The sequence below is a fragment of the Triturus cristatus genome, chromosome 12 (assembly GCF_964204655.1).
Source record: "Triturus cristatus chromosome 12, aTriCri1.1, whole genome shotgun sequence".
NCBI classification, from domain to species: domain Eukaryota; kingdom Metazoa; phylum Chordata; class Amphibia; order Caudata; family Salamandridae; genus Triturus; species Triturus cristatus.
In genome coordinates, this window is record NC_140595.1 from 23,308,733 (window position 1) to 23,336,453 (window position 27,721).

General features: G+C 51.7%; 1 protein-coding gene across 2 annotated transcripts in view; it reads right to left on the reverse strand.

The window, feature by feature from the left end:
• Nucleotides 1-27,721, reverse strand: part of YJEFN3 (YjeF N-terminal domain containing 3) — a 168,134-nt gene that overhangs the window by 23,565 nt on the left and 116,848 nt on the right. Inside the window, exons 2-4 of one of the 2 annotated variants that reach the window (XM_085638407.1) lie at nucleotides 18,018-18,123; nucleotides 4,654-4,764; nucleotides 3,843-3,956 (exon numbers count right to left, since the gene is read on the reverse strand). In XM_085638407.1, the coding sequence (XP_085494533.1) occupies nucleotides 3,843-3,956; nucleotides 4,654-4,764; nucleotides 18,018-18,123 (331 nt within the window). Of the gene's footprint in view, nucleotides 1-3,842; nucleotides 3,957-4,653; nucleotides 4,765-18,017; nucleotides 18,127-27,721 lie in introns of both variants that reach the window. The other variant, XM_085638406.1, reaches the window with a different exon arrangement.

The window sequence follows — 27,721 nt, forward strand, 5'->3', positions numbered from 1 at the left end:
GTGCCGCTGGAGGCTGGATGGGCTGCAGGCTAGGGTGCCGCTGGAGGCTGGATGGGCTGCAGGCTAGGGTGCCGCTAGAGGCTGGATGGGCTGCAGGTTAGGGTGCCGCTAGAGGCTGGATGGGCTGCAGGCTAGGGTGCCGCTAGAGGCTGGATATGCTCAAGGTTAGGGTGCCGCTAGAGGCTGGATGGGCTGCAGGCTAGGGTGCCGCTAGAGGCTGGATGGGCTGCAGGCTAGGGTGCCGCTAGAGGCTGGATGGGCTGCAGGCTAGGGTGCCGCTAGAGGCTGGATATGCTCAAGGTTAGGGTGCCGCTAGAGGCTGGATGGGCTGCAAGCTAGGGTGCCGCTAGAGGCTGGATGGGCTGCAAGCTAGGGTGCCGCTAGAGGCTGGATGGGCTGCAAGCTAGGGTGCCGCTAGAGGCTGGATGGGCTGCAGGCTAGGGTGCCGCTAGAGGCTGGATGGGCTGCAGGCTAGGGTGCCGCTAGAGGCTGGATGGGCTGCAGGCTAGGGTGCCGCTAGAGGCTGGATGGGCGGCAGGCTAGGGTGCCGCTAGAGGCTGGATGGGCGGCAGGCTAGGGTGCCGCTAGAGGCTGGATGGGCTGCAGGCTAGGGTGCCGCTAGAGGCTGGATGGGCTGCAGGCTAGGGTGCCGCTAGAGGCTGGATGGGCTGCAGGCTAGGGTGCCGCTGGAGGCTGGATGGGCTGCAGGCTAGGGTGCCGCTGGAGGCTGGATGGGCTGCAGGCTAGGGTGCCGCTAGAGGCTGGATGGGCTGCAGGCTAGGGTGCCGCTGGAGGCTGGATGGGCTGCAGGCTAGGGTGCCGCTGGAGGCTGGATGGGCTGCAGGCTAGAGTGCCGCTAGAGGCTGGATGGGCTGCAGGCTAGGGTGCCGCTAGAGGCTGGATATGCTCAAGGTTAGGGTGCCGCTAGAGGCTGGATGGGCTGCAAGCTAGGGTGCCGCTAGAGGCTGGATGGGCTGCAGGCGAGGGTGCCGCTAGAGGCTGGATGGGCTGCAGGCTAGGGTGCCGCTAGAGGCTGGATGGGCTGCAGGTTAGGGTGCCGCTAGAGGCTGGATGGGCTGCAGGCTACGGGATGGGCTGCAGGCTAGGGTGCCGCTAGAGGCTGGATGGGCTGCAGGCTAGGGTGCCGCTGGAGGCTGGATGGGCTGCAGGCTAGGGTGCCGCTGGAGGCTGGATGGGCTGCAGGCTAGGGTGCCGGCTAGAGGCTGGATGGGCTGCAGGCTAGGGTGCCGCTAGAGGCTGGATGGGCTGCAGGCTAGGGGGCCGCTAGAGGCTGGATGGGCTGCAGGCTAGGGTGCCGGCTAGAGGCTGGATGGGCTGCAGGCTAGGGTGCCGCTAGAGGCTGGATGGGCTGCAGGCTAGGGTGCCGCTAGAGGCTGGATGGGCTGCAGGCGAGGGTGCCGCTAGAGGCTGGATGGGCTGCAGGTTAGGGTGCCGCTAGAGGCTGGATGGGCTGCAGGTTAGGGTGCCGCTAGAGGCTGGATGGGCTGCAGGTTAGGGTGCCGCTAGAGGCTGGATGGGCTGCAGGTTAGGGTGCCGCTAGAGGCTGGATGGGCTGCAGGTTAGGGTGCCGCTAGAGGCTGGATGGGCTGCAGGTTAGGGTGCCGCTAGAGGCTGGATGGGCTGCAGGCGATGGTGCCGCTAGAGGCTGGATGGGCTGCAGGCTAGGGTGCCGCTAGAGGCTGGATGGGCTGCAGGCGAGGGTGCCGCTAGAGGCTGGATGGGCTGCCATGATCCATCTATGCTCTCCTGGCTTCCCTCTGGTCACGGCTCCCTGCAGTGTGTGGGTTTGTGTGAATGTTTTTTCATGGGTTGCTTTGCATTTCCTGCTGGGCCGCTGGTCAGCATTATTCTTGTAGACGCCGAATTGTATCTGGGGCCGGAGGATGCGGGGGTGTTAGGGGGGCTCTCGGGCGGCTGTTTACACAGAAGTGTTTTTTTCGGAAGCTGCATTTTTTGCTGACCATTCCTCTTTCAGCCGCATCACGTGTCAAATGTTATGTTGTGTTTACGCGCTACTGAATGTCTTTGCATCCCTTCTCTGTCGGCAGGTTTGTTTTTTATATTTTTATTAGAAGTACCCTTAGAACTTAATAAAAAAAATGCACGCACCTCTCTTCTCGTGCATTTGTTATATAATGTACGCAAGTCACATAGATCGTTACCTATATGGAGACGTGTCCACGGCTCAGAAGCGCCGCCCATGAAAGGACAGGCGCCTTGAGTCACTCTGTGCCCAGCGTGCACGGAGGGACCGGCGCCTTGAGACAGCCTGAGCGCCCGGTGGGCCTAGAGGGACAGGCGCCTTGAGACAGTCCGAACTCTCAGTGGGCCCGGGGGGACAGGCGCCTTGAGACAGTCTGAGCTCTCAGTGGACCCGGAGGGACAGGCGCCTTGAGACAGTCTGAACTCTCAGTGGGCCCGGGGAGGACAGGCGCCTTGAGACAGTCTGAGCTCCCAGTGGGCCCAGAGGGGCAGGCGCCTTGAGACAGCCTGAGCGCCCAGTGTGCCCAGAGGGGCAGGCGCCTTGAGACAGGCAGAGCACCCGGTGAGCACGGAGGGACAGGCGCCTTGAGACAGTCTGAGCTCTCAGTGGACCCAGAGGGACAGGCGCCTTGAGACAGTCTGAGCTCTCAGGGGGCCCGGAGGGACAGGCGCCTTGAGACAGTCTGACCTCTCTGTGGGCCCGGGGGGAGAGGCGCCTTGAGACAGTCTGAGCTCCCAGTGGGCCCAGAGGGACAGGCGCCTTGAGACAGCCTGAGCGCCCAGTGTGCCCAGAGGGGCAGGCGCCTTGAGACAGGCAGAGCACCTGGTGGGCACCGAGGGACAGGCGCCTTGAGACAGTCTGAGCTCTCAGTGGACCCGGAGGGACAGGCGCCTTGAGACAGCTTGAGCGCCCGGTGGGCGAAGAGGGACAGACTCCGCCTGCAGACATTGCTGCGTCCAAGTTTGCCTCCAGAAGGCACCCGAGGCTGCCAGGGGAGGGTGGCACTGAGGTTTCTACCAGCCCCTGGCAGCACAGACTTGTTCAGAGAGAGGCCACGTCACACTATTCAAGCTGCTTCAAGCCGTGCCAGGCAAGAGCCCCAGAGCGGAAGTGAAACCAAGGGCCTGCCCCTGCCGGGCACCAGGCGCGCAACACCCATTGGACTCAAAGGGCTTCAGCCCCCCCCCCCCCGTCGTGTGTGGCAGCCCGGGATGAGACACCTTCCCGGGCAAAAAAGCAGCCGCACCCGAGTCCTTCACAGGTCTTTAAAAGACCATTTGCATGTTAATGAGGCCTTGCTGTTGTTTCACCCCCTCTAAGAGCCCCTGCAGCTCCACTCTGCTGATTGCTTAAAGTTCAGCCCCCCCCCCCGAAATTTTTGCTCAGCCCCCCCCGAAATTTGGCTCTAGTTGCGCCTCTGCCGGGCACACGCAGACTGGCCAGACGGGGTCTCGAGAGGGCGCTGCCAGGGGAGGTGTAAACGCCTCTGATGCAGGAGGTTAGGGTGTGCATCTTACACAGCTACCATCCCAGGCCCCGTCCCAGCGACACTGACCCCTGTTATAGCACCCAGCAGCATTGCAGTCAATTTCTAAGCACTCCTAATATTTCCACTTTGGTGAATTCTGGAGCTGTGAGATCAAGCATGCCCAGGCTCACACAATTTGTCCAAGTGAGGAGGCCGGGATTAGTGTGCAGATATCAGTAAACTCCAGAGAAGGGAGGCAAAGCAAGGTTTCGTGGGTGGGGAAGCGCCCAGAGTCCATGGACTGGTGTCCCGGGGACCCCCCCCCCCCCCCAATTGCCCTGTGACGTGGGCTTGCCCCCGCCGACTCACCTCTGTCGGCAGGTAGGACAGGTAGGGGATGTCCATCTTCTCGCACTGCGTGGTGAAGTCCTGGTACAGGCAGTTCTGGGACCGCTTGGGGTAGAAGATGGTCGGTTCGTAGTTCTGTAAGGGGAGAAGACACGGGTCTGTAGAGCGGTCGGTGGTGGAAAGCGCCAAGAAGACAAGTGTACTGAGCATTCACCATCACAAACCGCGTTGTAAATAAAGGGTGAGGCGCCTGCTCTGTTCTGTAGCAGTGGAAAGGGCCACGCGCTTCCCCAGCCCTGGGGCATGTACACACTTTAGAATGGACGATGGGTGACGTCAGTGGTAAAACGCACATCCGTGCACGCAGCGCGGCAGGGTGTGCATCAGTATCTGGCATGGACCGGGTGCTGCTCATAAAAGGCTTGTTTTTCTCTAACAGGGAAATGTTTAGGTTTACAACAGCCTCCTAGAACCCCTGCCCCATAAAGTAACTTCATAACTAGGGATCCCAAACTAAATATAAGAAGGTTATAAGACAATAATTTACCTCAAACATTTTTCCCTCCATTGCCCTCTCCATTAACCCTTTCCCTTCCAGTCCATTAACCCGCTCATTCACTGATACATTCACCCATCAACACTCCCTCATCGACCAAAGATCTGTTCCTGCTCCAGTTAAAGCCAAGGCGCCCCCTGTAGTTGCCGCTCTACGCCTCCACCCTAAAGCGCACCTACCAGGCATCGCCAGTGAGGGGCGCTGTGAAGTAACGGGCAACAAGCGAAGACCAACAACGAGACAAAGAGGGCTACACCTTCCGGGGGCCATACTCACGTAAATCCGCAGGTGTCGGGCGCAGACCAGCCCAATGGCGCCATTCTGCTCCGGCCCGCAGATCACCAGCACCGTGGGCTGCTTCTTCGGCAGAGAGCTGAGAGGAAAGGCCTGAGGGGGACACAGCAAAAGAGAGCTTAGAGGAGCAGTCCTTCTCAAGGGAACCCCAGCTACCAGTTGCACCCACATTTCATATCCGTCTGGAGTTAAGTGACTCACCCGCCCTGGGTGCCCATCATTCCTATCCCTAACCTCGTCTAATTCTGGAATACTGGGATTGCACGACCGCTTTCCTAGATTTACATGGTTGCGATCTTGGATTGTAATAGGTGAATTCAAGGACTTCCCCAAACCCATTCCTGCAGTTTGAGTAGAACATTCCAATGGATTCTCCAAGTCCGCCAGATGTAGACCTCTTACTTGTGGAAGTCCTTTTCATCCGTTTTAGTTGCAGCGAATCATCCACGAAGATGCAAACACGAAGCACAACCGGACCGGAAATCATCACTAGTGTCCACTCTTGACATCATGAAGGCATCGTCCTTCCACAGCGAGAGAGGACTTGACCGAGCCTCGAGTAACGGTCTCCGGGCCACCAGCTGCCCAAGCACCGGCCTCGTCGGTGAACACCTTGGCTGTTCCCAGGGATCAGTTACTCCAAGCTGGGGTTTGGTTCGGATCTGGGTCATTGAACCTCATTCTTCACACACATGTTTTGATGCTGCTCAGCTTTGAGCTGTTAAATTTGCAGCAAATGCTCTCTGTAATACATGCATCGAGTCAAAGACCGCTTCTCCCTGGAGTGGATATGTTCTCAATGCTCTGGGCAGCCCGCCTGCAAGCTTTTCCTGATTAATCCTGTTGCACTTACCACCACTATTTCTGTTACCCTGTTCTTTCCTTCCTGCCCAGACAGAAAATCGATCATGAAAGGTAAAATCTGGGCAGCGATGAATGAATCGAGCAGAAGGCAGTCTAAGCCGAAGACGGCAAACATCCTATGTCAGAGTCAGGAACTGCCAGGAGGGTGGCTTAGCTCTTGAAAGGAGCATGGACATGCAACAAAAAGAGGATTACAAACAGTGGAGGTTTGTCAGTTCAGCCAGCTGAGCGGCAAAATTGATCCCACCAGAGAAAAATACAAGAGTCTTCCGGCTGCTACAACCCTGCACCAGAGTGGCCCAGACATAAAGAACTCACCACTCCAAGATGTCTGCCGAGGGAGGCAATGGCTTCGCATGCAGGAGCTGGGAATCCGACTACCAATAGACAGAGGTGGCCTATCTTGACTTCCCTCTTCCTGTTTCCATCCCTTGAAGTCCATCTGTACTGGGTGCTTCTCAATTAACCTCTTCCTGTTCCAGGTTGCTGCACCGCGTCCTGGTGGCCTACCTTCGCCCTAATAAACAAACACTTACATATCCAATTGCCCAGCTCGTCTCTCTGCAACCCCCCTCTCACTTTCCTGCCCTCTCCTCACAGCTCTGATTTTCTCTTTCCTCTTGACTTTTTTCAGCCTACTCTTTAAAACAACCTAATTTTCTTGCACTTTCTTTGCATTTTTAGTTTACTAAAGACAGAAATTGACAATAAACATTGTCAATCACATCTGTTTTTCCATTGATCCGCATGCTATTTCTACAATTGCTTTTAGGTGGACAGGGTGCAGTCTCTTTGTCAGCTCCTGTGATCACTGGCTTCCTTGGCTAATCGATGGATAGAATTATTTTAATTTGAATGAATAAAGGCCTTTCTTTTCCTAAATACCCATAAACCTGTGATTTAAAGTGTATCAATCCTGTGTTGCACAGCAGCCTTCCCACATCTGCCTGACTACACTGCTTGGATTTCAGTGTTACATTCCTCAAATTCTAATCCAGCATTCCAGTGACCTGCGTCGCCGCACTGCTGGAATACCGCCACCCTATTACGGGATTTCCATGCGCCTTTCCAGGAACCGCATTGCTTCATTTTTTAAATCTTTTCATCGCATTCTTAGAGTTCCCTCACAATATATGTATACGTTTGCGGCTACATTCAAGAAAGGTAACCAGATGAGAGAATGCTCCATTCTTCCACGCACTGCAGCTCACTGATGCGGCCTTCAAGCCGCTGGACCGGTGCGACAATGGAGTACCAAACTGCGCAGCACGTTTGATTAAATTACACAGAAAAGGGAAATTATGCGGAATAATATGAGATTCAGGGCAAGTCACAGGATAAGTTCACTGGCACAGCAAGAGATATATATATATATATATATATATATATATATATATTACCTACTGGCGGTCGCCAGTAGGTAGTTATAGTTAGGACCCCTTTTCCATAGGAAATCCGCAACATTCTATTTTGAATAACTTTGGCGCCAGTCGACGAATCCTCGCGAATTTCTCAAAATAGGTGGGGCGCTAAGCTCCGCTCCTACCCTGAAAGTCTCGGGAGGATTCGTCAAGCGGGGGCTGAGATAAAAGGGGGGTCCCAAAACGCGTTTTTCCCATGCATTTTTCCATAGGACCTTTAGACAGGGCTACAGCCCGAACGGCTGAACAGAATTACTAGAAATTTGGCAGAGAGGTAGTCCTCAGGTCAAGGAAGTGCCTTTTGTAGGTTTGGTGTAAATCTGTTCAGTAGATTCTGAGAAAATAGCCTTTAAATCAATATATATATCTGAGCCAGCTTACGGTACGCTTACCGTAAGCTTACCGTACGCGTACGGTGGCGTGCGCGAGCGCGATTCTGATTGGCTCTTAGATCTTAGTAAACATTCGAATCGGCCGAAACCAGGAAGCGGCGGCCGCCATTTTCTCTCTCGCACTGAGAGTTAGGTTGTTAAATAAAACCAATACACATGTAAAGGAGCTGTTTTGACAGCTCACACACACATAGCCATGATGAGGGAGTCCCCCAAGACCCCCCAAGGCCAAAAACGCCATTTTTATTTTTTCGCTAATTTCGCCGACTACGCTTACCGTACGCGTACGGTAAAAAATGTGAAAAAAAAACACTATCCACACTCTCCCCACCCCCTGTGCTTTTGGTGGCCGCAGGCCACCAAATGTGCAGGGCTTAGCAGTAGTGTGAAAAACCACAATATTTTTAACAAAAATAATCAAAGAAAAAATGATCCACACTCTCTCCACCCCGTGTACAAATGGTGCCCGAAGGGCACCATTTGTGCATGGCTTATAAGCACCGTAAGCACAGTAAGCACCGCGTGCTTACTGTGCGCGCACGGTGCGCGAAGCGCACCGTGCGTGCACGGAACGAACTGCGTTAAGTGGGCGCGCACGCCACGAATGGCGTAAAGTAACTTAGCATTTAAAAAACCGTACAAATTCACTGAAAAAACCATAGGTTTCACACACGTTATAGTTAGGAATTAGCATTTAAAAAACCTTGCAAATTCACTAAAAAACCATAGGTTTCACACATGTTATAGTTAGCGGAAATTTTACTGATAAAAAACCAATGAAATTCCCCCGTTATAGTTAGTGCAGGCAACTATAACTCACGCGACCGCAATCCTCTGCTGATGCTAATACTGTATTTAGACACTTATTTGCCCATGTCTTCTTCCATAAATTTTTAGCTATACATATATTACAAATATTTTTTTTTCATAAAGACACATATGTCATCAGCAGAAGATTGCGGTCGCGTGAGTTATAGTTGCCTGCACTAACTATAACGGGGGAATTTCATTGGTTTTTTATCAGTAAAATTTCCGCTAACTATAACATGTCTGAAACCTATGGTTTTTTCAGTGAATTTGCAAGGTTTTTTAAATGCTAATTCCTAACTATAACGTGTGTGAAACCTATGGTTTTTTCAGTGAATTTGTACGGTTTTTTAAATGCTAAGTTACTTTACGCCATTCGTGGCGTGCACGCCCACTTAACGCAGTTTGTTCCGTGCGCGCACGGTGCGCTTCGCGCACCGTGCGCGCACAGTGAGCACGCGGTGCGCTTCGCGCACCGCGCGCCCACTTTACGCAGTTAGTGCCGTACACGCAAGGTGGGCACGCAGTGCGCTACGCGCACCGCGTGCCCACGTTACGCACCGTGCGCACATGGAGGACATATTATGCGCTTCCTTGTGATAGGTAATCTGTTAAATTTAATTTGTAAGTGATGACAATAATATGCCATGCACAGAGTTTTTTTTTTTTATTAAAATTTTTAGCGTAAGCGCACCGTACGCGTACGGTAAGCGTAATCGGCGAAATTTTCAAAAAATAAAAATTTACCGTTTTTGGCCTTGGGGGATCTTTGAGGACTCAACTAACATGGCTATGTGCATGGGCGCTGTCTAAACAGCCCCTTTATATGTTTTTTGCCTTTGTTTACAGCCCCCCCCTCAGAGTGCGAGAGAGAAAATGGCGGCCGCCGCTTCCTGGTTTCGACAGATTCGAATGTTTACTTAGATGTAACAGCCAATCAGAATCGCGCTCGCGCACGCCACCGTACGCGTACGGTAAGCTTACGGTAAGCGCACGGTAAGCGCACCGTAAGCTGCCACAGATATATATATTGATTTAAAGGCTATTTTCTCAGAATCTACTGAACAGATTTACACCAAACCTACAAAAGGCACTTCCTTGACCTGAGGACTACCTCTCTGCCAAATTTCTAGTAATTCTGTTCAGCCGTTCGGGCTGTAGCCCTGTCTAAAGGTCCTATGGAAAAATGCATGGGAAAAACTCGTTTTGGGACCCCCCTTTTATCTCAGCCCCCGCTTGACGAATCCCCCCGAGACTTTCAGGGTAGGAGCGGAGCGGAGCGCCCCACCTATTTTGAGAAATTCGCGAGGATTCGTCGACCGGCGCCAAAGTTATTCAAAATAGAATGTTGCGGATTTCCTATGGAAAAGGGGTCCTAACTATAACTACCTACTGGCGACCGCCAGTAGGTAATATATATATATATATAGATAGAGAGAGAGAGAGAGAGAGAGATAGACGTATTCGCCACTGCAATCCTCAGCATAAAGACGATGCAGACCCAGAATCAGTGCAAAGGTGAAGTTTTTATTTGTAGACCCGTTTGTCCACCATGACGCGTTTCGGCCATGCAAGAGGCCTTGATCACATACATACATATACACATATACACTGCATTCCCAGTAGAAGGGATGGTGAGCAAGAAGGGATGGGGGGGGCAGTTGACAGATAGGGAGGGTGTTAGCTTAGCAACAGTATATTCATGTATTTGGTGACTGAGGCACGGACAGCTCAGTGGGATGAGCTCCTGCGGCGGAGATCTGTATATACGGACGTGGGGCCTGACCCAAAGTTACAGCTCAGATGTCGATAGACTGAGGACGACGGGGGAAAAACAAAGTCTGTTTTTCACAGCTCCAAGACACATTCAGTGTGTGGTCTGCGGCTCTAAAGGGCAAAGCGGTTATTCGCGTTTTCCTCTTTTTTAATAAGGTGCTAAGAGCCTACAGCAGCTCAGTAAAGAGCATTTCTTTTTCCGAGGCCCAGGTATTTATGAATTCGTTTTCCTAATATTTTGAAACCGCAAGCCCATTATGATAATAAAACCCAGGCCTACTGTAGAGGGCCCGTGGCCAGGCCAGATTCTGAAGTCATTGGGCTGTGACCTGGAGCAGAAAGCACCAGTGGGGGCTCAGCATGGGTTTAGGCTCCAATGCAAACCCCAGCTGGGACCCTGTGAGACCACGAGGGCAGCACGCGAGCGGTCTGTCTAGAAGGCTTTTTATTAGAGCGCGAGGAACAGTTTGCATTTTAAGTTTCAACTGCTAGGAATGCACACATTAATATGACGGATTGTTGATTCATGTCGACAGGGCCAGACTGACCTGTACTGAAAGGAAGACGCTTCCAAACAGCCCAGGCCTCTTTAAAAAAAAAAAAAAAAAAAAAAGATAGGGAAGATTCAATTGTACGACAGGCTCTGCGACTGATCGTGCCCCAGCCCCACCGACCTTCATGGACTTTGACCTGGAGGGAAACCTAGCATTTCATGCTTTTCTGCCATGTGACTGGCCCTTCTTACCAATGCTGCCCTATCAAAAGCACACACGGCCTGTCTGAAAGTGTATTTCAGGCCTGCCTGACATGAGACTGACTCTGCCCAGCCCACCAGAGGCTCCAAACCGTCTGGAAGTCACTGAGAAACATGAATACATCACATTTAATAATAATAATAATAGAAGGGCTTGTAGAGCGCATAGCGACTTACAAAGGAAGGGTCACAGCGCTACAGTCAGTTCAGCCGGAAAAGCCACATTTTTAATGTTTTCCAGAAGAGGAGTTCCAAGGGGGCCTGATGGATCGAGAGGGGCAGCGAGTTCCAGAGTTTGGGCCCTGGGTAGCCAAAATAACTGCCACCGGGGCACACTCTTGACCTTCGGGCCCCAGAAGATCCGAGGGTCCTCTGTGGCGTTGGGTTGGATGAGAGGCGGCAGCTACCGTGGGCCATGGTTCACCAGCGCTTTGTAACAATAGCCCATGGCCTTGAACGAGGGCCTCTGCTTCACTGGAAGCCAGCGCAGCTTGGAAAGCGCAGTCCCCATGGAGGTGCGTTTGGGGAGATGTAGCAGCAGCGCGCCGCCGCATTCTGCACCCGCTGGAGTCTCCTCATGCGAGACTGCGACACCCGTAGGTACAACACGTTGCAGTAGTCCAGCCTTGATATGATTACGGCCCGGACCACTGTTCTTTTTGCAAATTCTGTCAAAAAGCAGAGAATTTTTTTGAGGGTCCGGAGGATCCGGAAACATTTCCCTGCCAGAGCTGTGATTTGGCTGTCAAAGGATGGCTTCTGGTCAAAGGTTTTTAACCCTGGGCTTCGGGCTTGGTAAAGAGCCAAGAGTTTCAGGCCACCAGGTGATCGGCCAGATGTTGGGTGGTTTGCCCGGGATCCAGATCCCCATCTTCCCGGCCTTCACCTTAAGGCTCTTTTGATCCATCCACAGAGCCCTCCTCCCGGCACCAGCTTAGCGAGGCATCCGCGTTGGCAGAATGTCGGGAGAGGGTAATGATGAACCAAGAGTCATCCGCGTATGTGATAAGTTGTGAAACCGTGGCGTTCAATGACCTCAGCCAGGGGGCGCGTGTACATATTAAATAAGGCTGGCCTCAGGGAGGAGCCCTGCGGCACTCCCTGCTGCGTTGGGAACACTTTAGGATGATACAGCTTTTGAAACACCTGGAAGGTGCACCCCTGTAGAAAAGAGGCAACCCACATCGAGGCTTTGGGGCCGACATCGCATCTCCACAGACGTTCGATCAGCAAGTTGTGAGACACAGTGTCGAACGCAGCGCTGAGATCCAGCATCAGAAGAGCTGCAGGGTCGCCGGCTTCCAAGATGTGCCGCATGCATTCAGTGGCCAATAGCAGGGCCAACTCTGCGATGTAGGAGGGACGGAACCCTGACTGTGGCCCATGAAGTAGGCTGTTGGCCTCAATAAATGTAGAGAGCTGTTGGTTGACATGCTTCTCTGTGACTTTGCCAAAGAAAGGTAGCATCGATATAGCTCGGTAGTTATCAGGTTTGGTTGGGTCCAACAACAGCTTTTTGAGGAGTGGGACTACCATTGCATGCTTCCACCGCTGAGGACCCCAGCCTGCCGTAAGGGAGCTGTTACGTAGCTCGTGGAGCATGGGCGGGACCGGTTCCGTGCCCCGATCCAGAATAAAGAGCGATACTGAGTCAAGCGGGGAACCAGACTTTACAGACGTGAGCAGTGGGCACAGCTGCGTGAGTTCGATAGGTTTAAAAAGCCGGAGCCCAGAGCGGTCATCTCAAGAGTCAAACCAGGTGTTTAGGCGGGGGTTTCTATAGACTCCACTGGGAAGGAGGCACATATGTTTGCCACCTTATCCGAATATAATTGAGCTTGGGCGTTGCAGCCCTCCTCAGATGGTTAGGTGGATGGGGAAACTTGGGACACTGAAGCTAGTGTCTTTATGATGGCAAAGACGTCTGGCGAAGACGTCGGAGCCAACATCATTTTGATGGAATAGTAGTCGCGATGACAATGTTGGATGCGACTGCGGCACGATTTGAGCGCAGCCAGATAGCAAAGTGAAAAATCGGGGTCGTGTGCCCTGCGGCAAAGGCGCTCAAGGCGCTTGCAGTTCTTTTTGAGCCCAAGGAGTTCTTTGTTGAACTGCTCCGCGCATGGTTTCGGGATTCGAAAAAGAACAGTTAGTCAGATGGACAATTTGGTCCAAGGCCACAGAGAGCCATTTTTGAGCTGGAGGCGGTCTCGATCAACACAACCAACCAGGGTGGGTCGACTGGAAACCAGCGCGTGGGTGAAGGTTGCGGGGGTCACTTTGGCCCACTGGCACACCCGTACTACCTGGGCAGAAGGGGGATTAGAGACCGGTTTGGCGAAAGGAACCGAGAAAGGGATCGGCAAGTGATGCGACCTAGTGAGTGGAATCGGGGGGCTGGCGCTGGGATTCAGAATGTGCCCCAGTCTATGAGTGGGGGCGGAAACTGATTGAAGGAGCTGTAAGCCTTCCAGACCTGCAACCCAGGCCGATGCCGCCGTGTCATTGACATCACATTTGCCAGACACTTAAAATGACCTGCTCGACTTAGTAACAATGTATTCCTTCCCAAAGGGTCAATTGCAACCAGCTCACCTGCTGGTGTTTAATTGTATCTTTATTTTGAATGGTTAATACATTGTGTATTTGCTTTAAAAAAATAATTAGATAAAGCCTCAATCAGTGTCAAGTGGACCGCAGCGTGCAGCGCTTTTGTGCCTCTGTGGGGTCTGTGACTGAACTGCGATATTTAGCTAATGAACCAGTGCATGAGTGATACAAGCCTTGTTTTATTCACTTAAGAAAGGAGAGTGCAGGCACTATATTTGAAAAATAGAGTGAAACGTATTGACGCAACACAATCAATGTAGATAGAATTAAAGAGGTGAAAATGAAGGGGACAGAAGAAATATAAATGTTCTGTTCCGAGGGCCTTGAAAGGTCATTATCTCAAGGGCCAGAGAACTGACTTTCAACTGAACCGAACCTTCCATGGTTTGGTCAAAAAGGACTTAAAATGTTAGTGTTTTCTGATAGCGACATCAAGCTCCAACCAGTGCCGAGAAGCTGTGGTTATCCAAAGCTGTGGTCGTCTGGAGCGGTGGTCGTCTGGAGCGGTGGTCGTCTGGAGCGGTGGTCGTCTGGAGCGGTGGTCGTCTGGAGCGGTGGTCGTCTGGAGCGGTGGTCGTCTGGAGCGGTGGTCGTCTGGAGCGGTGGTCGTCTGGAGCGGTGGTCGTCTGGAGCGGTGGTCGTCTGGAGCGGTGGTCGTCTGGAGCGGTGGTCGTCTGGAGCGGTGGTCGTCTGGAGCGGTGGTCGTCTGGAGCGGTGGTCGTCTGGAGCGGTGGTCGTCTGGAGCGGTGGTCGTCTGGAGCGGTGGTCGTCTGGAGCTGTGGTCGTCTGGAGCTGTGGTCGTCTGGAGCTGTGGTCGTCCGGAGCTGTGGTCATCCGAAGCTGTGGTCATCCGAAGCTGTGGTCATCCGAAGCTGTGGTCATCCGAAGCTGTGGTCATCCGAAGCTGTGGTCATCCGAAGCTGTGGTCATCCGAAGCTGTGGTCGTCCGAAGCTGTGGTCGTCCGAAGCTGTGGTCGTCCGAAGCTGTGGTCGTCCGAAGCTGTGGTCGTCCGAAGCTGTGGTCGTCCGAAGCTGTGGTCGTCCGAAGCTGTGGTTGTCCGAAGCTGTGGTTGTCCGAAGCTGTGGTTGTCCGAAGCTGTGGTTGTCCGAAGCTGTGGTTGTCCGAAGCTGTGGTTGTCCGAAGCTGTGGTTGTCCGAAGCTGTGGTTGTCCGAAGCTGTGGTTGTCCGAAGCTGTGGTTGTCCGAAGCTGTGGTTGTCCGAAGCTGTGGTTGTCCGAAGCTGTGGTTGTCCGAAGCTGTGGTTGTCCGAAGCTGTGGTTGTCCGAAGCTGTGGTTATCCGAAGCTGTGGTTATCCGAAGCTGTGGTTATCCGAAGCTGTGGTTGTCTGAAGCTGTGGTTATCCGAAGCTGTGGTTGTCTGAAGCTGTGGTTATCCGAAGCTGTGGTTGTCTGAAGCTGTGGTTATCATGCAGTCTATGCAGCGTGATGGTTCATGCACACTTTAAGAAAAGTAAAGTTCCAATCTTGGTTGTCGTAATTCAAAAGGGTAACGCGTGCAAATCGGGTATTGCGCACTGACCCGCGAGCGTCGATAAAGTATGTGGAATCATGCAGTCTACAAATCCTGTATAGATACACAGCATTCCCCCTCTATGTAATCTTTTACATACTTTTAAATGCCTTTATGAATTGGTTACAAAGCGTCCAACTCCCTATTAATAAAAGTTCAGAGAGGACACCGCGCTTTCTGTTTGCGCGAGCTGTACATGAATGTTCCCTCAATATTTCACGTGTTAGACCTTTAGGGGGAAATTCACAAAGGCGTGCAAGAATAAGTCAAAGATTGCTATAGGAGTGTGTACGAGTATCTAAGAGTACCACAGGAGTGCGTAAGAGTGCATCACTGAATAATATTGGAGTACTACTTTACGTACTCCTACACGCCTTCGTGAATCGGAACAAAACTGTGCATGCGGACGCAGGGCTCAACACCTTCACATGTGTACGGATCACATCAACACTTCTTCCAAAACGCAAGAAGCACTTTAAGAGGTCGTCAAAATAATGGGATAAGTAAACTGTATGATGAACCGCTAAGTGTTGTGTACCTAACTGGAACGGTTGTATTGTTTAATAAAATGTTTTTTGTTTTTTTTACATCGTCCAAGTGTATGTCCCGCCTCCTGTGATGGCTGCCCCGGGCACCTGACGCAGGCGAGGGCCCAACCCAAAATCTGTGCCTGAATATGGTGCTTCAGTGAGATAATGAGTATGTGATGGGGCGAAGAAGATCTCTCTCTCCTCCATGGTAATTCAGTCTTCTACCACCGGCTTCTGCCAGATAAATAGACACTAATTCTGGGGTACAAAAATAGTCCACCCCAAATAGCACCTACCAGGGTATTTCAAAGCGTAGCCCCTCACCCCTTGCTCCGCACAATGCGCGGCTCGCAGGAGTGGATGGCTCGCGTTGAAAGTAATTGCTGCTAAATACAGAGGGCGCTGGTTTCTTTGTGCCGGGGCCGGGCTCGGTGTCTACGTGACTCCATTGTAAGCCGCTTATTTTGGGTTCATCTTCTTAAAGCCGGTCTGCCAACTTTAAAATAGATGTCACTGTGTGGGGTGGGTTCAGTCCTGCTGCGCATGTCCGGAGTTGTTTTCGCACCCCTTAATGGACACCCACCGCTTACAGCCTCCAAAGAGAAGCTGGACACTCACCCTGAGGAGGGGTTTCGTCTCGTCTTCCCTGCCACTGTGTGATATCGGCTCCTCACTGGGTGACCGTGTGAAGGGAACAAATACTGTGGGACATACGAGGGCACCGTGTGAGTTGTCAGGTCTGCTCAGAGACATCAACGAGGCGAGGTCCTCCGCTTCCAAGCCGGTTCTGTTCTTGTCTGGGGGTTCTAGGTGTTTGTTCCAACAAAATATATTTCCGAGTGCTGTAGGACATGCCCCTGTTACAGCACCGAAATATATTTCCTTAGTGTACAGCGCTGAGCCTGAATTCAGCACTTCACAACTCACTTCCAAACACACAGGCGTGGGAAACAGCGGGAACCCCGGGTTCCAGCTCGCTTTTGCCATTGGTTGAAGTCGAGGCGCTATTAATAAAATGGAAACGATAATCTCTTGGGGCAAATATATGGACTATGAGGGGTCGCAGGTCGGGGTCATAGACACCAAGTGGGGGTAGCAGAGGTAGCCCCCAGATCTGCCAATATGGTCACCCACTGAGAAGCCGATATCTCCTGGTGGCGAGAGAAGCAGGCTGGAACCCAGCGCAGAGACAGGATTTGCAGTTAGTGTTTGTAACTTTAAAAGCCATGCCAAATAAGAAGTTTGAGAACACCCCGGGACAACAGCACCACCAGAGCGAGCTTTTTTGTAGGAGAGGGTTTGGTGGGGGGGCCCCGGCTACTCCAATGCCATGCGCCCTCCTTGCATGGATTATTTATTTTTAAGATGGCAGGACTAAACACCTCTATGCCACCTTCCACTGGCATGTGCATTTTACTACCCGTGTGGCACACTTCGGTCCCTTTCCCCAGCGACAAACAGAAGTCTGCTGAGGGGTGAAGGGGGCCCATGCAGTCAAGTCTGTGATATCATGGGGTAAGAGGCGCGTGACGTGGCTTCCGCCACCCCTGGTGCGTGGGTCGCCTGGCACTGACAGAAAGGAGTGATGGGGACGGATAAAGAGGGCACAGTTCAGCAGGAAATGGGGAGAGTCTGCGGCTTGGGCACAGATGGCCAAGGAAGTGCACTAGATGAATGTCGGGTGGGGGAGGGTACATTTAAGGACCTGGGGGTGCAGTTAACGACAGGACAGGTAATACCTACGCGTGTGCTTTAATGCTTGTTGTAGTACAGTTAATTTCTGCTGGGGTGCAGTTCAAGGTTGCGAGGACGTTTTCATGATGCGAGTGCACAGCCAGCGGACTCTGGGGGGCGTTATACTTGTAGATTAGTGCAGAACAGCTAAGGCCTCCTAGGGTTAAATTAGCAATGGCGCTTTGCTTGGGACTGACTTCATGAGTGCGGAGGTAGTTATTGAGCCGAAGTACAGTTAATGACTGCTGGGGGCAGTCATTGACCACTGAAGTTCAGTTATGGAGAGCTGGGGTGCAGCTATTGAATCTTGAAGTAGAGTTAGTGAGCACAAGAGTTAAAATGCTGGATGCTAAGTTCAGTCAGCGAGTGCTTGGTTTCAGAAACAGAGTGCTTAAGTGCATCCGGGGAGTGCTGGGCTGTGAGGAGTCTGAAAACAACAAAGATAAAAAGGAACACAGGAGTAAAAGAAAACAAGGATTGAAAATGAGAATATTTTTGGCCTTTAATTGGCCGCTGCTAGACCTATTGGCTTTGCCAATGTTTGTGTACTTGTGGCAGCCATTTTAGAATGTAGTTTCTCATTCTTTATAATTACTAAAAATAAGTCAAAAACATTCAAAAGGTGGGCATTTAAAGCAACATATTCGCTATAATAAAGTAATCCAAAATTATTGAAAGATGGCTACCCGTGCGTGAACACGCACAGGCAGCCATCTTTGAATGGTTTTGATACACTTTAATAATAACAATGAAGGAAGAACCTGTTTTAAAATGTCCGCTAACTACATAGAAAACAATACAAAATAGGAAAGCAACCTGCGCCATTAGAGGTAGAGCGACGGCAAGGAACACCTGAGGAGCACCTGTAGGGCAGAGAAGAATACAGAGGGAGATGACCGCAGAAGGGATGAAGTGGCATACTCTCACCTTGGTCACAGCCATGGCACACGCGTGTCCTAAGATCTCGATCAGCTGCTGCCGGCCAAACCTGTAGTCTTCCAGCAGCTCGCGCTCCATGGCCTCCGCTTCGCGTCTACTGCAAGAAAGTGCAAAGAATACGGCGTTTAAGTGCTAGGAAATAAAGAACGCTCCCATGGTTGTGTCTCAAGTCCAGGGGTTAGCAGTGTGAGCTTTACACATTGTCACGGCAGTTACATGTATAAAAAGCTTCAGTAGGTATCACAATTAAAATTGGTGACTGATCTCACGGGCACCATTCATAGCTGAGCTGAAGGAGAGACCCGTAGTTAGTTCCCCGTTTATCCGACTGTTGCATTTCTGATCAGGTTCTGTCCTCTAGCGACAGCTGACAGCTTTCATTTACATTCATATGATTTCTAAAGCTTTTACAGAAGTATCTCAGGTGCTACAACACTGGGGTGCGGGGTGGGGGGGGGGGCAAGTACACTTGAGCAAAGAGGCGAGAAAGGCAGCAAATTGACAGGGCGAGTCTCGAAAACATGAATTTAGAAACATTCACGAATCCCCCACCTGATGTCTTAACCTAGCCACGAGGGAGCAAAAGTCGAGTCCGTATCAATCAAGCAGTAGATTTGTAGAGCGCTACCTGTCATCCCGTGAGGGTACCCAGGCGCTGGCGGGGTCCACTTGATTTGCTAGTAGCCATAATGTAAATTATATCTGTAGCTACTGCAGCGTCCGTGCATGGACACGTTCTAGTGTTCTAACTCCTAGGAATACACTATACACCCACCCACCACAGACGTCACTGTGTCAGGTGACGTGGTTAATAAAAAGGCCGAGCGCACGTGCTCGTGGCCATTCTCACTACCCCTAACTATGTGTCCTGTGTCAGTCCTTGCGCACAGCATGCGGGCCTAGTGCCCATCATTACACTGGCGACGAGGCGGGCGCTCCACCCCGCGTGTGCAGCCTCCGCTCGGCAAAACGAAGGAAAAAAAAACAAAAGAGGGAGAGAGAGAGAGCTGCCCGCAGTGAGGACACCCCCCCCCTCCTCTGTATGAAGGCGCGACGCGCAGAGAAGCCTGCAGGGCGAGGCAGAGCCCGCAGCATGTCCTGTGGTGACCGGGAGCCCACCCCGCACCTACAGAGCCAGCAGTGCGGGAGAGAGCGAGGCGATCACCGCAGCGGAGCCCACCCGCAATGGTAGGGATGTCCTGCCGTCACCCGCGACCTGTGCCCGTCGGGAGAGCCCACCCCACAGCAGCCAGCAGGAGGTGAGCAGCGGTGCAACAAACGACAGCCAAGCAAGCGGGCCGGACTGCCGTTCCGCCGGCCGCCGCCGGCAGTGAGGAAAAAAAAACCACCCCATCCAAAGCAGAAGCCCACCCCGCGTGAGGATAATCACGACCGGAGGCCCGTGGGAGCCAACCCCGCCTCCGCGAGTGTCGCTAAAGATGATGAGGGCGGGGGTGGAGTGGCTAACCACCCCCAACCCCATTACCAAGACGAGCGGCGTAAGCGAAGCCCACCCGTTTGGTGGCGAAGCCCTGCCGGGCATGACCGGGCCGCAACGGAAGGCAGCCCGATCAGGCCTGAGCATCGGAGGCGGAGCCCACCCGCACAGAAGAGGCGCCGCACAAATGGAACCAGCGGGTGCCTACCCCGCATAGGGACAAACATGTCGGCCCCCCACTCCCTGCCGCGCGAGGACTGCAGGAAGCTGCCGCGGGCAGGGAGGGCGATCGGAAATAGCAAGGAATGGCCGCCGCCGGCCATCCGATCATGCCCCCACCTCGCAGGACCCCGGCGGCATGAAAGGAATGCAGGTGAGCGGCCAGGGCCGCCGAAATAAACTCGAACTGTGTGCGCGACGGCACTGACTGCCACTATGCCCCACAGAAGTCCCGAACGTGCTGGGAAACCCAGCGTGACAAAGGAGCATTTCTCCCCCAATTCGCGCACACGCAGAGTGATGCCTCATCCTCCGGGCAGCTCCTGACAATGCCTGTGCCCTCCTGCCTCTAAATAAATAAGTGTAAAGAGACTTACCTGCTGTTGGCGGTGTCCTGCTCCCAAGGTTCTGCGGTGGCTCCAGCTCTTCTACACGGCCCGGGTGAAGCCTGGAAAAGTGAAAGAACACGGCAGAAAGTTTAGCAGCAAAGAAGGTTGCTGCTGAATGAATTGAAAAGCAACACTGCCATCTAGTGGCCGTTTCCAGCAACTGCACAGGAAGAAATGTGTACAGCATGTTCAAAGTCTGAAAACAAGGGGAAGCCATGGAGGCAGACTGCAGAGTGCTAGGAGGAGGTTAAAGGAAGAAGAGATAGTGTGCCAGAGGGATGCAGCGCCATCCCACAGCGACAAGGAGGAAGTAAAACGGGTCAAGCCACATCCACCCCACCGAGGATCGCGCTGTCGCCGCATCAAGTGGAGTGAACCCTCAAGAGAGCTAAAGGACTCAGCGCAGATGTACCCCGGACGCGGAAGGTACACAGCAGCGCCTACAAGAGAGGAACTCACTGAAGAAGATGTGCGCAGCAAGTGTCCAACGACACTGAAGGACAAGGATGCAGAGAGCACACCCAAGGGCGCCAAGAAGCCACCACAACCAGAGATCACACGGTGCAAGGAGCAATGCTACACTGAAGATGTACCACGACGGTACGAAGAGAAGCACGCACCAGTGCCCGACAAGGCAGAAGACACAGGTAGTCACACGACGTGACGCACCTCGTGAAGCCGACCAGCCAAATGGTCGCACCACAAAAGCCAACCCACCAGGGGTTGCGAAAGGAGGTGACCAACGCAAGGGTCAGAGTGAACATCACACCAACAAGTGACCAGCCAGGTGGTCAACACACAGAAGCCAACCCACCAGGGTTGGCAAAAGGAGGTGACCAACGCAAGGGTCAGTGAAACTACGGAACAAGAGGTCTGACGAAAAGACCGAAGGTATCCTGCCAGAGATCGGCAGAGTGGACCGTCAAGTGGTCCAAGAAATTCAAGAACGAAGAGGACCAAGAGTATGGCCCCCACGAACTTCGACAACCAAAGTAGCCGGTGAAAGGAGAAGACGAAGAGAAGGTCACGACCCTCACTCGGGATGCTGAGGAAGATGGAGAGAGTGTCCTCGGACGAGGACAAGACCAGGGGGAACACGTGCAGAGTGCGCGCACTGCATGGAGAAGCCTGGCCAGACAAAGGAGAACAGAAACGGTCCAGATTACGGCGTGAAGCGAAGGGATGAAGATATCGGAGTGGCACGGGTGCCACTGCAAGAAGAGGAGAAGAAGTCAGAGTGACCGAGATCGGAGTGGCACGATTGCCACTACAAGAAAAGAAGAAAGAAGAGATGGGAGTGGCACGATTGCCACTACAAGAAGAGGAGAAGAAGTCAGAGTGACACGACATCCTCACGGAGAAAAGAACCGAGGACAAGAGAGAAGAGTGTGGCAAGACTACTCACACTCCGAAGATAAGGAAGGCGACAAGTGTCCGAACACGGAGCGCAAGTCCTGAGAACACCCGTGGCACGGAGAGAAGACCATCTGCTTCACGATGCTTCAGCACACCTGGGATCTGCAGAGGTGAGCAGGCTGGACCATTCGGAACATCCACCTTTGGGGTCACACGGACACTGGACAACGCCAGCCGTGGTGACTCAGGGGCAGAGGCCTCAGGGATACCAGTGAGAGAGCGTCCCCGCGACGAGAGATGGTCATCAGCCGCCCTCCAGCAAAGGTCCCAGGAGGATGAAGACATCACGCGCGAAGACAGGAGCCAACAGCTACCCTCCAGGCACGACTGCGGAATCTGAGGTGAGACTTGTCTCCTCCGCACCCACACTGATCGGTGTGGGAGTAACACGATACAGTACACTCAGCCCAGGACAAATCTGATGAAGAGGGCCTCAGGGATATCCCGTGGCAGGGGAACACCCGCGAGAGGGGCATCATGGTGAGAGGGGTGTCTTGCAAACAATCCGTCTTTTGCCAAGCAAAACACACGCTACCGATGAAGAAAAGGACAGGACTGAAAGATGAACGGCAACATCTAGCGGTGAACCACAAGAACTCCAACTGCATTTGTCGCCACTGAAGTAAGGTGAAGAAAAGACTGAGGATAACTTCAAGGCAGAGTCGTCAACAGACTGGATCCATCGAGCACCCATGGCTGGTGCCACAGTGAACTGGTGGTCTCCGCGACAGGAAGAACATAGTCTGTGACCCCAAGCAGCGGAGGCGTAAGAGACTCTGCAGAAGTTTTGGTCACTGTATTACATATGTATGGGTCTTTCTTTCTCCCACAGGTTGAACTTTGACTTTGGGTTTTGTCATTAAAAATTGGGAGGGATGTAGTGTCCGTGCATGGACACGTTCTAGTGTTCTAACTCCTAGGAATACACTATACACCCACCCACCACAGACGTCACTGTGTCAGGTGACGCAGTTAATAAAAAGGCCGAGCGCACGTGCTCGTGGCCATTCTCACTACCCCCAACTATGTGTCCTGTGTCAGTCCTTGCGCACAGCATGCGGGCCTAGTGCCCATCATTACAGCTACTATATTTGTTATATCCAGAGCAATACTGTAGTTAAGTCAACCAAATCTGTTTGAAATGCATGTAAAATGCACATTCTGAACAGAATTACTTCAAGGAGTTTGTGAATTTGACGTTCAAGGACAATGAGGCAGAGTAAGGGAAACAAATGTGACATGGATCACACAGTTTACTCAAGTGGGGAAGCCGGGAGTGTGCCACATTTCCCTGGTCACAAAGTTTCTCCAATTTAAAACAAAAAAAAACTCGTTTTTGTGTTTACTTGTGTCTCGTGTTCTAAATTGCTACAGTTTGTTCAATAGATCCTACATGTAAAATAAATACAACACATGAGAAATTATTCAACCAAAATCTTTATTAATAAAACTTATTAAGTAGCCTAAAATGCAGAAAAAGCACAAAAAAGAATGAATCTAACAACGTGGATTAAAATCGATCTGTGATGCTCTCTACAGATTAAACATAAGTATGTCTGAGAGATTACAAGATGCCGAGTCACATACACCTGTGCGTCGTCCCGCCCATGTCTTTCTTTTCATTCTAGCACTGCTGATGCTGAATTAATAATGGGATAGGGAGAACTACAATTCCCATCATGCAAAGAAAAAACACAAGGTGAGATATGAAAACCTGAGAGTTCTGTAGCAGATGCTCTCCTAATTGATATTGAGAGACTAAAGGAAAGACAGAAATGCAAACTTGAGAACGGAAGGAGGCGATATGGGCCCTCCCCATATTGTTCCATCAAGCAAATGCTCATCGAGGCTTTAGGCCACATAAGCAGTTGTTCATTTTCAAAAGCAGACACGTGTTTTCAATATCATGCAACATTTTCTGTACATTGTGATAGCATTTTCCTAGTTTGCATTTCCACCCATTGATTTGCAATAGAGGAAGTTGATTCTCCTACCCCGCCACCAAGACGTGGAACGCCCCGCCCGTGCACCGCAGGCAATCAGCGTCACTGACCCAATTCAGGAAGGACCTCAAGGCCTGGCTCTTCGAATGATCAGACACACAGAGGGACCAGCAGCCCTCCGACACCCCCAGAGCCTTGAGACCCTCACAGGTGAGTAGCCGCACTTTACAAGACCCTGATTGAATAGCCGTGCACAAGGACAGTTTTAGGCTTGAACACAAGAGTGCAAGAGGGGTCTTATGCTAATTTTCTCCTTGGACACCCCGACCGTGAGGTTTATTGTTCTCAAAATAAACACGGTGGATGCTACAAATAAGCTGTTTCTAGCCCTTTCCGTGTGCGAGATTGAGGACTTCAAAGTCGTCAGACAGCAGAGAAGCATAAACATGGCTCCGGGCTGAGCCCCACGAAGGGCATCTGTGCTTCTGTCTCATCACACTCCTCCTGCAGAGAGACCCTTTGGCCTGGTCTTGCAGACAGGCCCGTGGGCTGGAAAACATAGATTAAGGACAGGCGCTGACGCGTACCGGCAATCGGATACCAAATGCTCATTGTGACAAAACCTTTGATGGTGAGAGATTAGGGGTCTTGGTAGTCCATACACATGAATTGCATACACGTGAATTCCTTCCTCAATGTTTACATTCTGTGTTTTTGCCTTTGTGATAATAGTGTTGACCTCTGCAATTATTTAAGTTTATTACATTTATTCTGAACTAAAATTAGCTTCAAATAAATCCATCTGTTTGGATTTCTGGTTTGTGCACACTGGTGTCGAGAAGTCGCCAGAGCGGACAGCAATAAGCCAAATATACCCAACAGTGTCTGGCGGGAGGGCACTACCATAGTCTCCAAGCGAGAGAAGGACTCAGAGTAATGCTATTACAGATAAGAAATCCTGGCAATAAAAGTTATTTCCAGATATAAGTAGAGAGCTGTGTAGGTTGTAACTTCTCCATTACCGAGACTCAAACCCAGTTCCCCAGGTCTGAGGTCGAGAGCCCTAGATGTTAGGTCAACTTCTCTCCCAGTTGTGTTACACTAGTTGATAATGTGATCCTGTCGAGGACCTGCCTTCGGGCCAAGAAGGATCTATGGAGTCGTGTGACAAGCGCGAAATATAATGAAGCGCGCACTTAGGTCTCGGCCCCCCGGGCACCCGGGCACGCCTCCCTTGGTGATCATCATAGGTGGAGTAACGGGACTGCAGCATGAATAACTTTCGGGTCAACGTCGTGACGTCACTTCCGGCCGGAGCCCCGAGGGGGGGGGGGGGGGGGGGGGAGTGGGCGTGGGCCTATTTAGGGCAACTTGCCCTTGTCCTCGCCCTCTCTTTCTTCCTGCGCCGGCCCCGGTATGCAGGGGTCTCTTTTTAATCTCATGTGTGCAGGTCGTCGAGTTATGCGTCGTTAGAGGACCGGCGCTTGTGGAGTTTAATGGACAGCAGCTGTGGGAGACCATGGCTGCAGGTCCGGAAGCTGGAGAACAGTGGAGTTCCCGTATGGCCAGAAGTGCGGCGCGGCCTAGGAAGAGGGGATTGAGCCATAGTGTGTTGGTGGAGCAATGAGGTAAAGGGAAGGGAGCCTTTGATTGTTTTGCGTTAGAAGTGCGCAGTGATTTTTAAAAAACGCGCGGGAATGGAGCGTTGGCTTTGGTCGCCGGTCACCCGTGGTCTGTCTCTAGTTACGATAACCCAGCGGTGGAAGGGATTGGGCATCAGTTTCTTTATGGGCACACATATACCTACACTTGTGGGGGCGCGGGAGGTCTGAGAGCGTAGTAAAGAAGTTGCGGGTACACGTGTCTGCTACGTTGTTAAACGTGTAATGTATTGGAGCTGCAGTCCACGTAAGGTAATAAAGTGGTGTACAGGGCTCGGAGCATAAGTGAATAGTTAAAAACACGGGTGTTGTGTCGGATGTATGTCGTTACAACGCACACTTTTACAACGCATGCACTTACAACGCATTTTTTACAACGCAAAATCCATTACAACGCACTACACTTACAACGCATGACACTACAACGCATTTTTAAAAACTACCTTTACAACGCATACCATTACAACGCATAATAGTAAATTGCATTTAAGGTAAGTATTAGATAGTATAGGGGTAAAAATTACTTTTCTAACACCAGGGGGTGCAACAGTAGGGTAAGTGTTGGATAGTATAGGGGTAAAAATTGCTATTCTAACTCCAGGGGGTGCAACAGTAGGGTAAGTGTTGGATAGTATAGGGGTAAAAATTACTATTCTAACTCCAGGGGGTGCAACAGTAGGGTAAGTGTTGGATAGTATAGGGGTAAAAATTACTATTCTAACTCCAGGGGGTGCAACAGTAGGGTAAGTGTTGGATAGTATAGGGGTAAAAATTACAATTCTAACTCCAGGGGGTGCAACAGTAGGGTAAGTGTTGGATAGTATAGGGGTAAAAATTACTATTCTAACTCCAGGGGGTGCAACAGTAGGGTAAGTGTTGGATAGTATAGGGGTAAAAATTACTATTCTAACTCCAGGGGGTGCAACAGTAGGGTAAGTGTTGGATAGTATAGGGGTAAAAATTACTATTCTAACTCCAGGGAGTGCAACAGTAGGGTAAGTGTTGGATAGTATAGGGGTAAAAATTACTATTCTAACTCCAGGGGGTGCAACAGTAGGGTAAGTGTTGGATAGTATAGGGGTAAAAATTACTATTCTAACTCCAGGGGGTGCAACAGTAGGGTAAGTGTTGGATAGTGTAGTGTAATATTATGCGTTGTAATGGTAGGCGTTGTAATGGAATGCGTTGTAAAGGTCGTTTTTAAAAATGCGTTGTAGTGTCATGCGTTGTAAGTGTAGTGCGTTGTAATGGATTTTGCGTTGTAAAAAATGCGTTGTAAGTGTAGTGCGTTGTAAAAGTTGCGTTGTAAAGGTTGTTCCCCGTTGTGTCGAGTGCAGCACGTCGTGGCGTTTTTTGAGGGAGCACGGATGAATTGTGGGATAGAGATCACCGGGATCCATTGCTACTGTGGCCTAATGGTTAAGGTATGAGTCGCTGATTCTCAAGGTGACATGTGTAAGTCCCATTGACTCTGTCCGGTTCGATATACGTGTCCGTTACGATTGTGAGGGTCAGCCCAGTTGTCCGATGGTGAGGGGCCCAGGTTCAGGCCTCGGCGGGGGTGAGGGTCAGTCCAGTTGTCCGATGCTGAGGGGCCCAGGTTCGGGCCTCGGCGGGGCTGAGGGGCACCGGGATTCGTTGCTACTGTGGTCTAATGGTTAAGGTATGAGACGCTGTCTCTCAAAGTGACATGTTTAATTCCCTTTGATTTTGTCCGGTTCAATATCCTTTTCCGTTACGATTGTGAGGGTCAGCCCAGTTGTACGATGCAGAGGGGCCCTGGGTCGGACCTCGGCGGGGCTGAGGGGCACCGGGATCCGTTGCTACTGTGGCCTAATGGTTAAGGTATGAGACGCTGTCTCTCAAAGTGACATGTTTAATTCCCTTTGATTTTGTCCGGTTCGATATCCTTTTCCGTTACGATTGTGAGGGTCAGCCCAGTTGTACGATGCAGAGGGGCCCTGGGTCGGACCTCGGCAGGGCTGAGGGGCACCGGGATCCGTTGCTACTGTGGCCTAATGGTTAAGGTATGAGACGCTGTCTCTCAAAGTGATATGTTTAATTCCCTTTGATTTTGTCCGGTTCGATGTCCTTTTCCGTTACGATTGTGAGGGTCAGCCCAGTTGTACGATGCTGAGGGGCCCAGGTTCGGGCCTCGGCGGGGCTGAGGGGCACCGGGATTCGTTGCTACTGTGGTCTAATGGTTAAGGTATGAGACACTGTCTCTCAAAGTGACATGTTTAATTCCCTTTGATTTTGTCCGGTTCAATATCCTTTTCCGTTACGATTGTGAGGGTCAGCCCAGTTGTATGATGCAGAGGGGCCCTGGGTCGGACCTCGGCGGGGCTGAGGGGCACCGGGATCTGTTGCTACTGTGGCCTAATGGTTAAGGTATGAGACGCTGTCTCTCAAAGTGATATGTTTAATTCCCTTTGATTTTGTCCGGTTCGATGTCCTTTTCCGTTACGATTGTGAGGGTCAGCCCAGTTGTACGATGCTGAGGGGCCCAGGGTTGGGCCTCGGCGGGGCTGAGGGGCACCGGGATCCGTTGCTACTGTGGCCTAATGGTTAAGGTATGAGACGCTGTCTCTCAAAGTGACATGTTTAATTCCCTTTGATTTTGTCC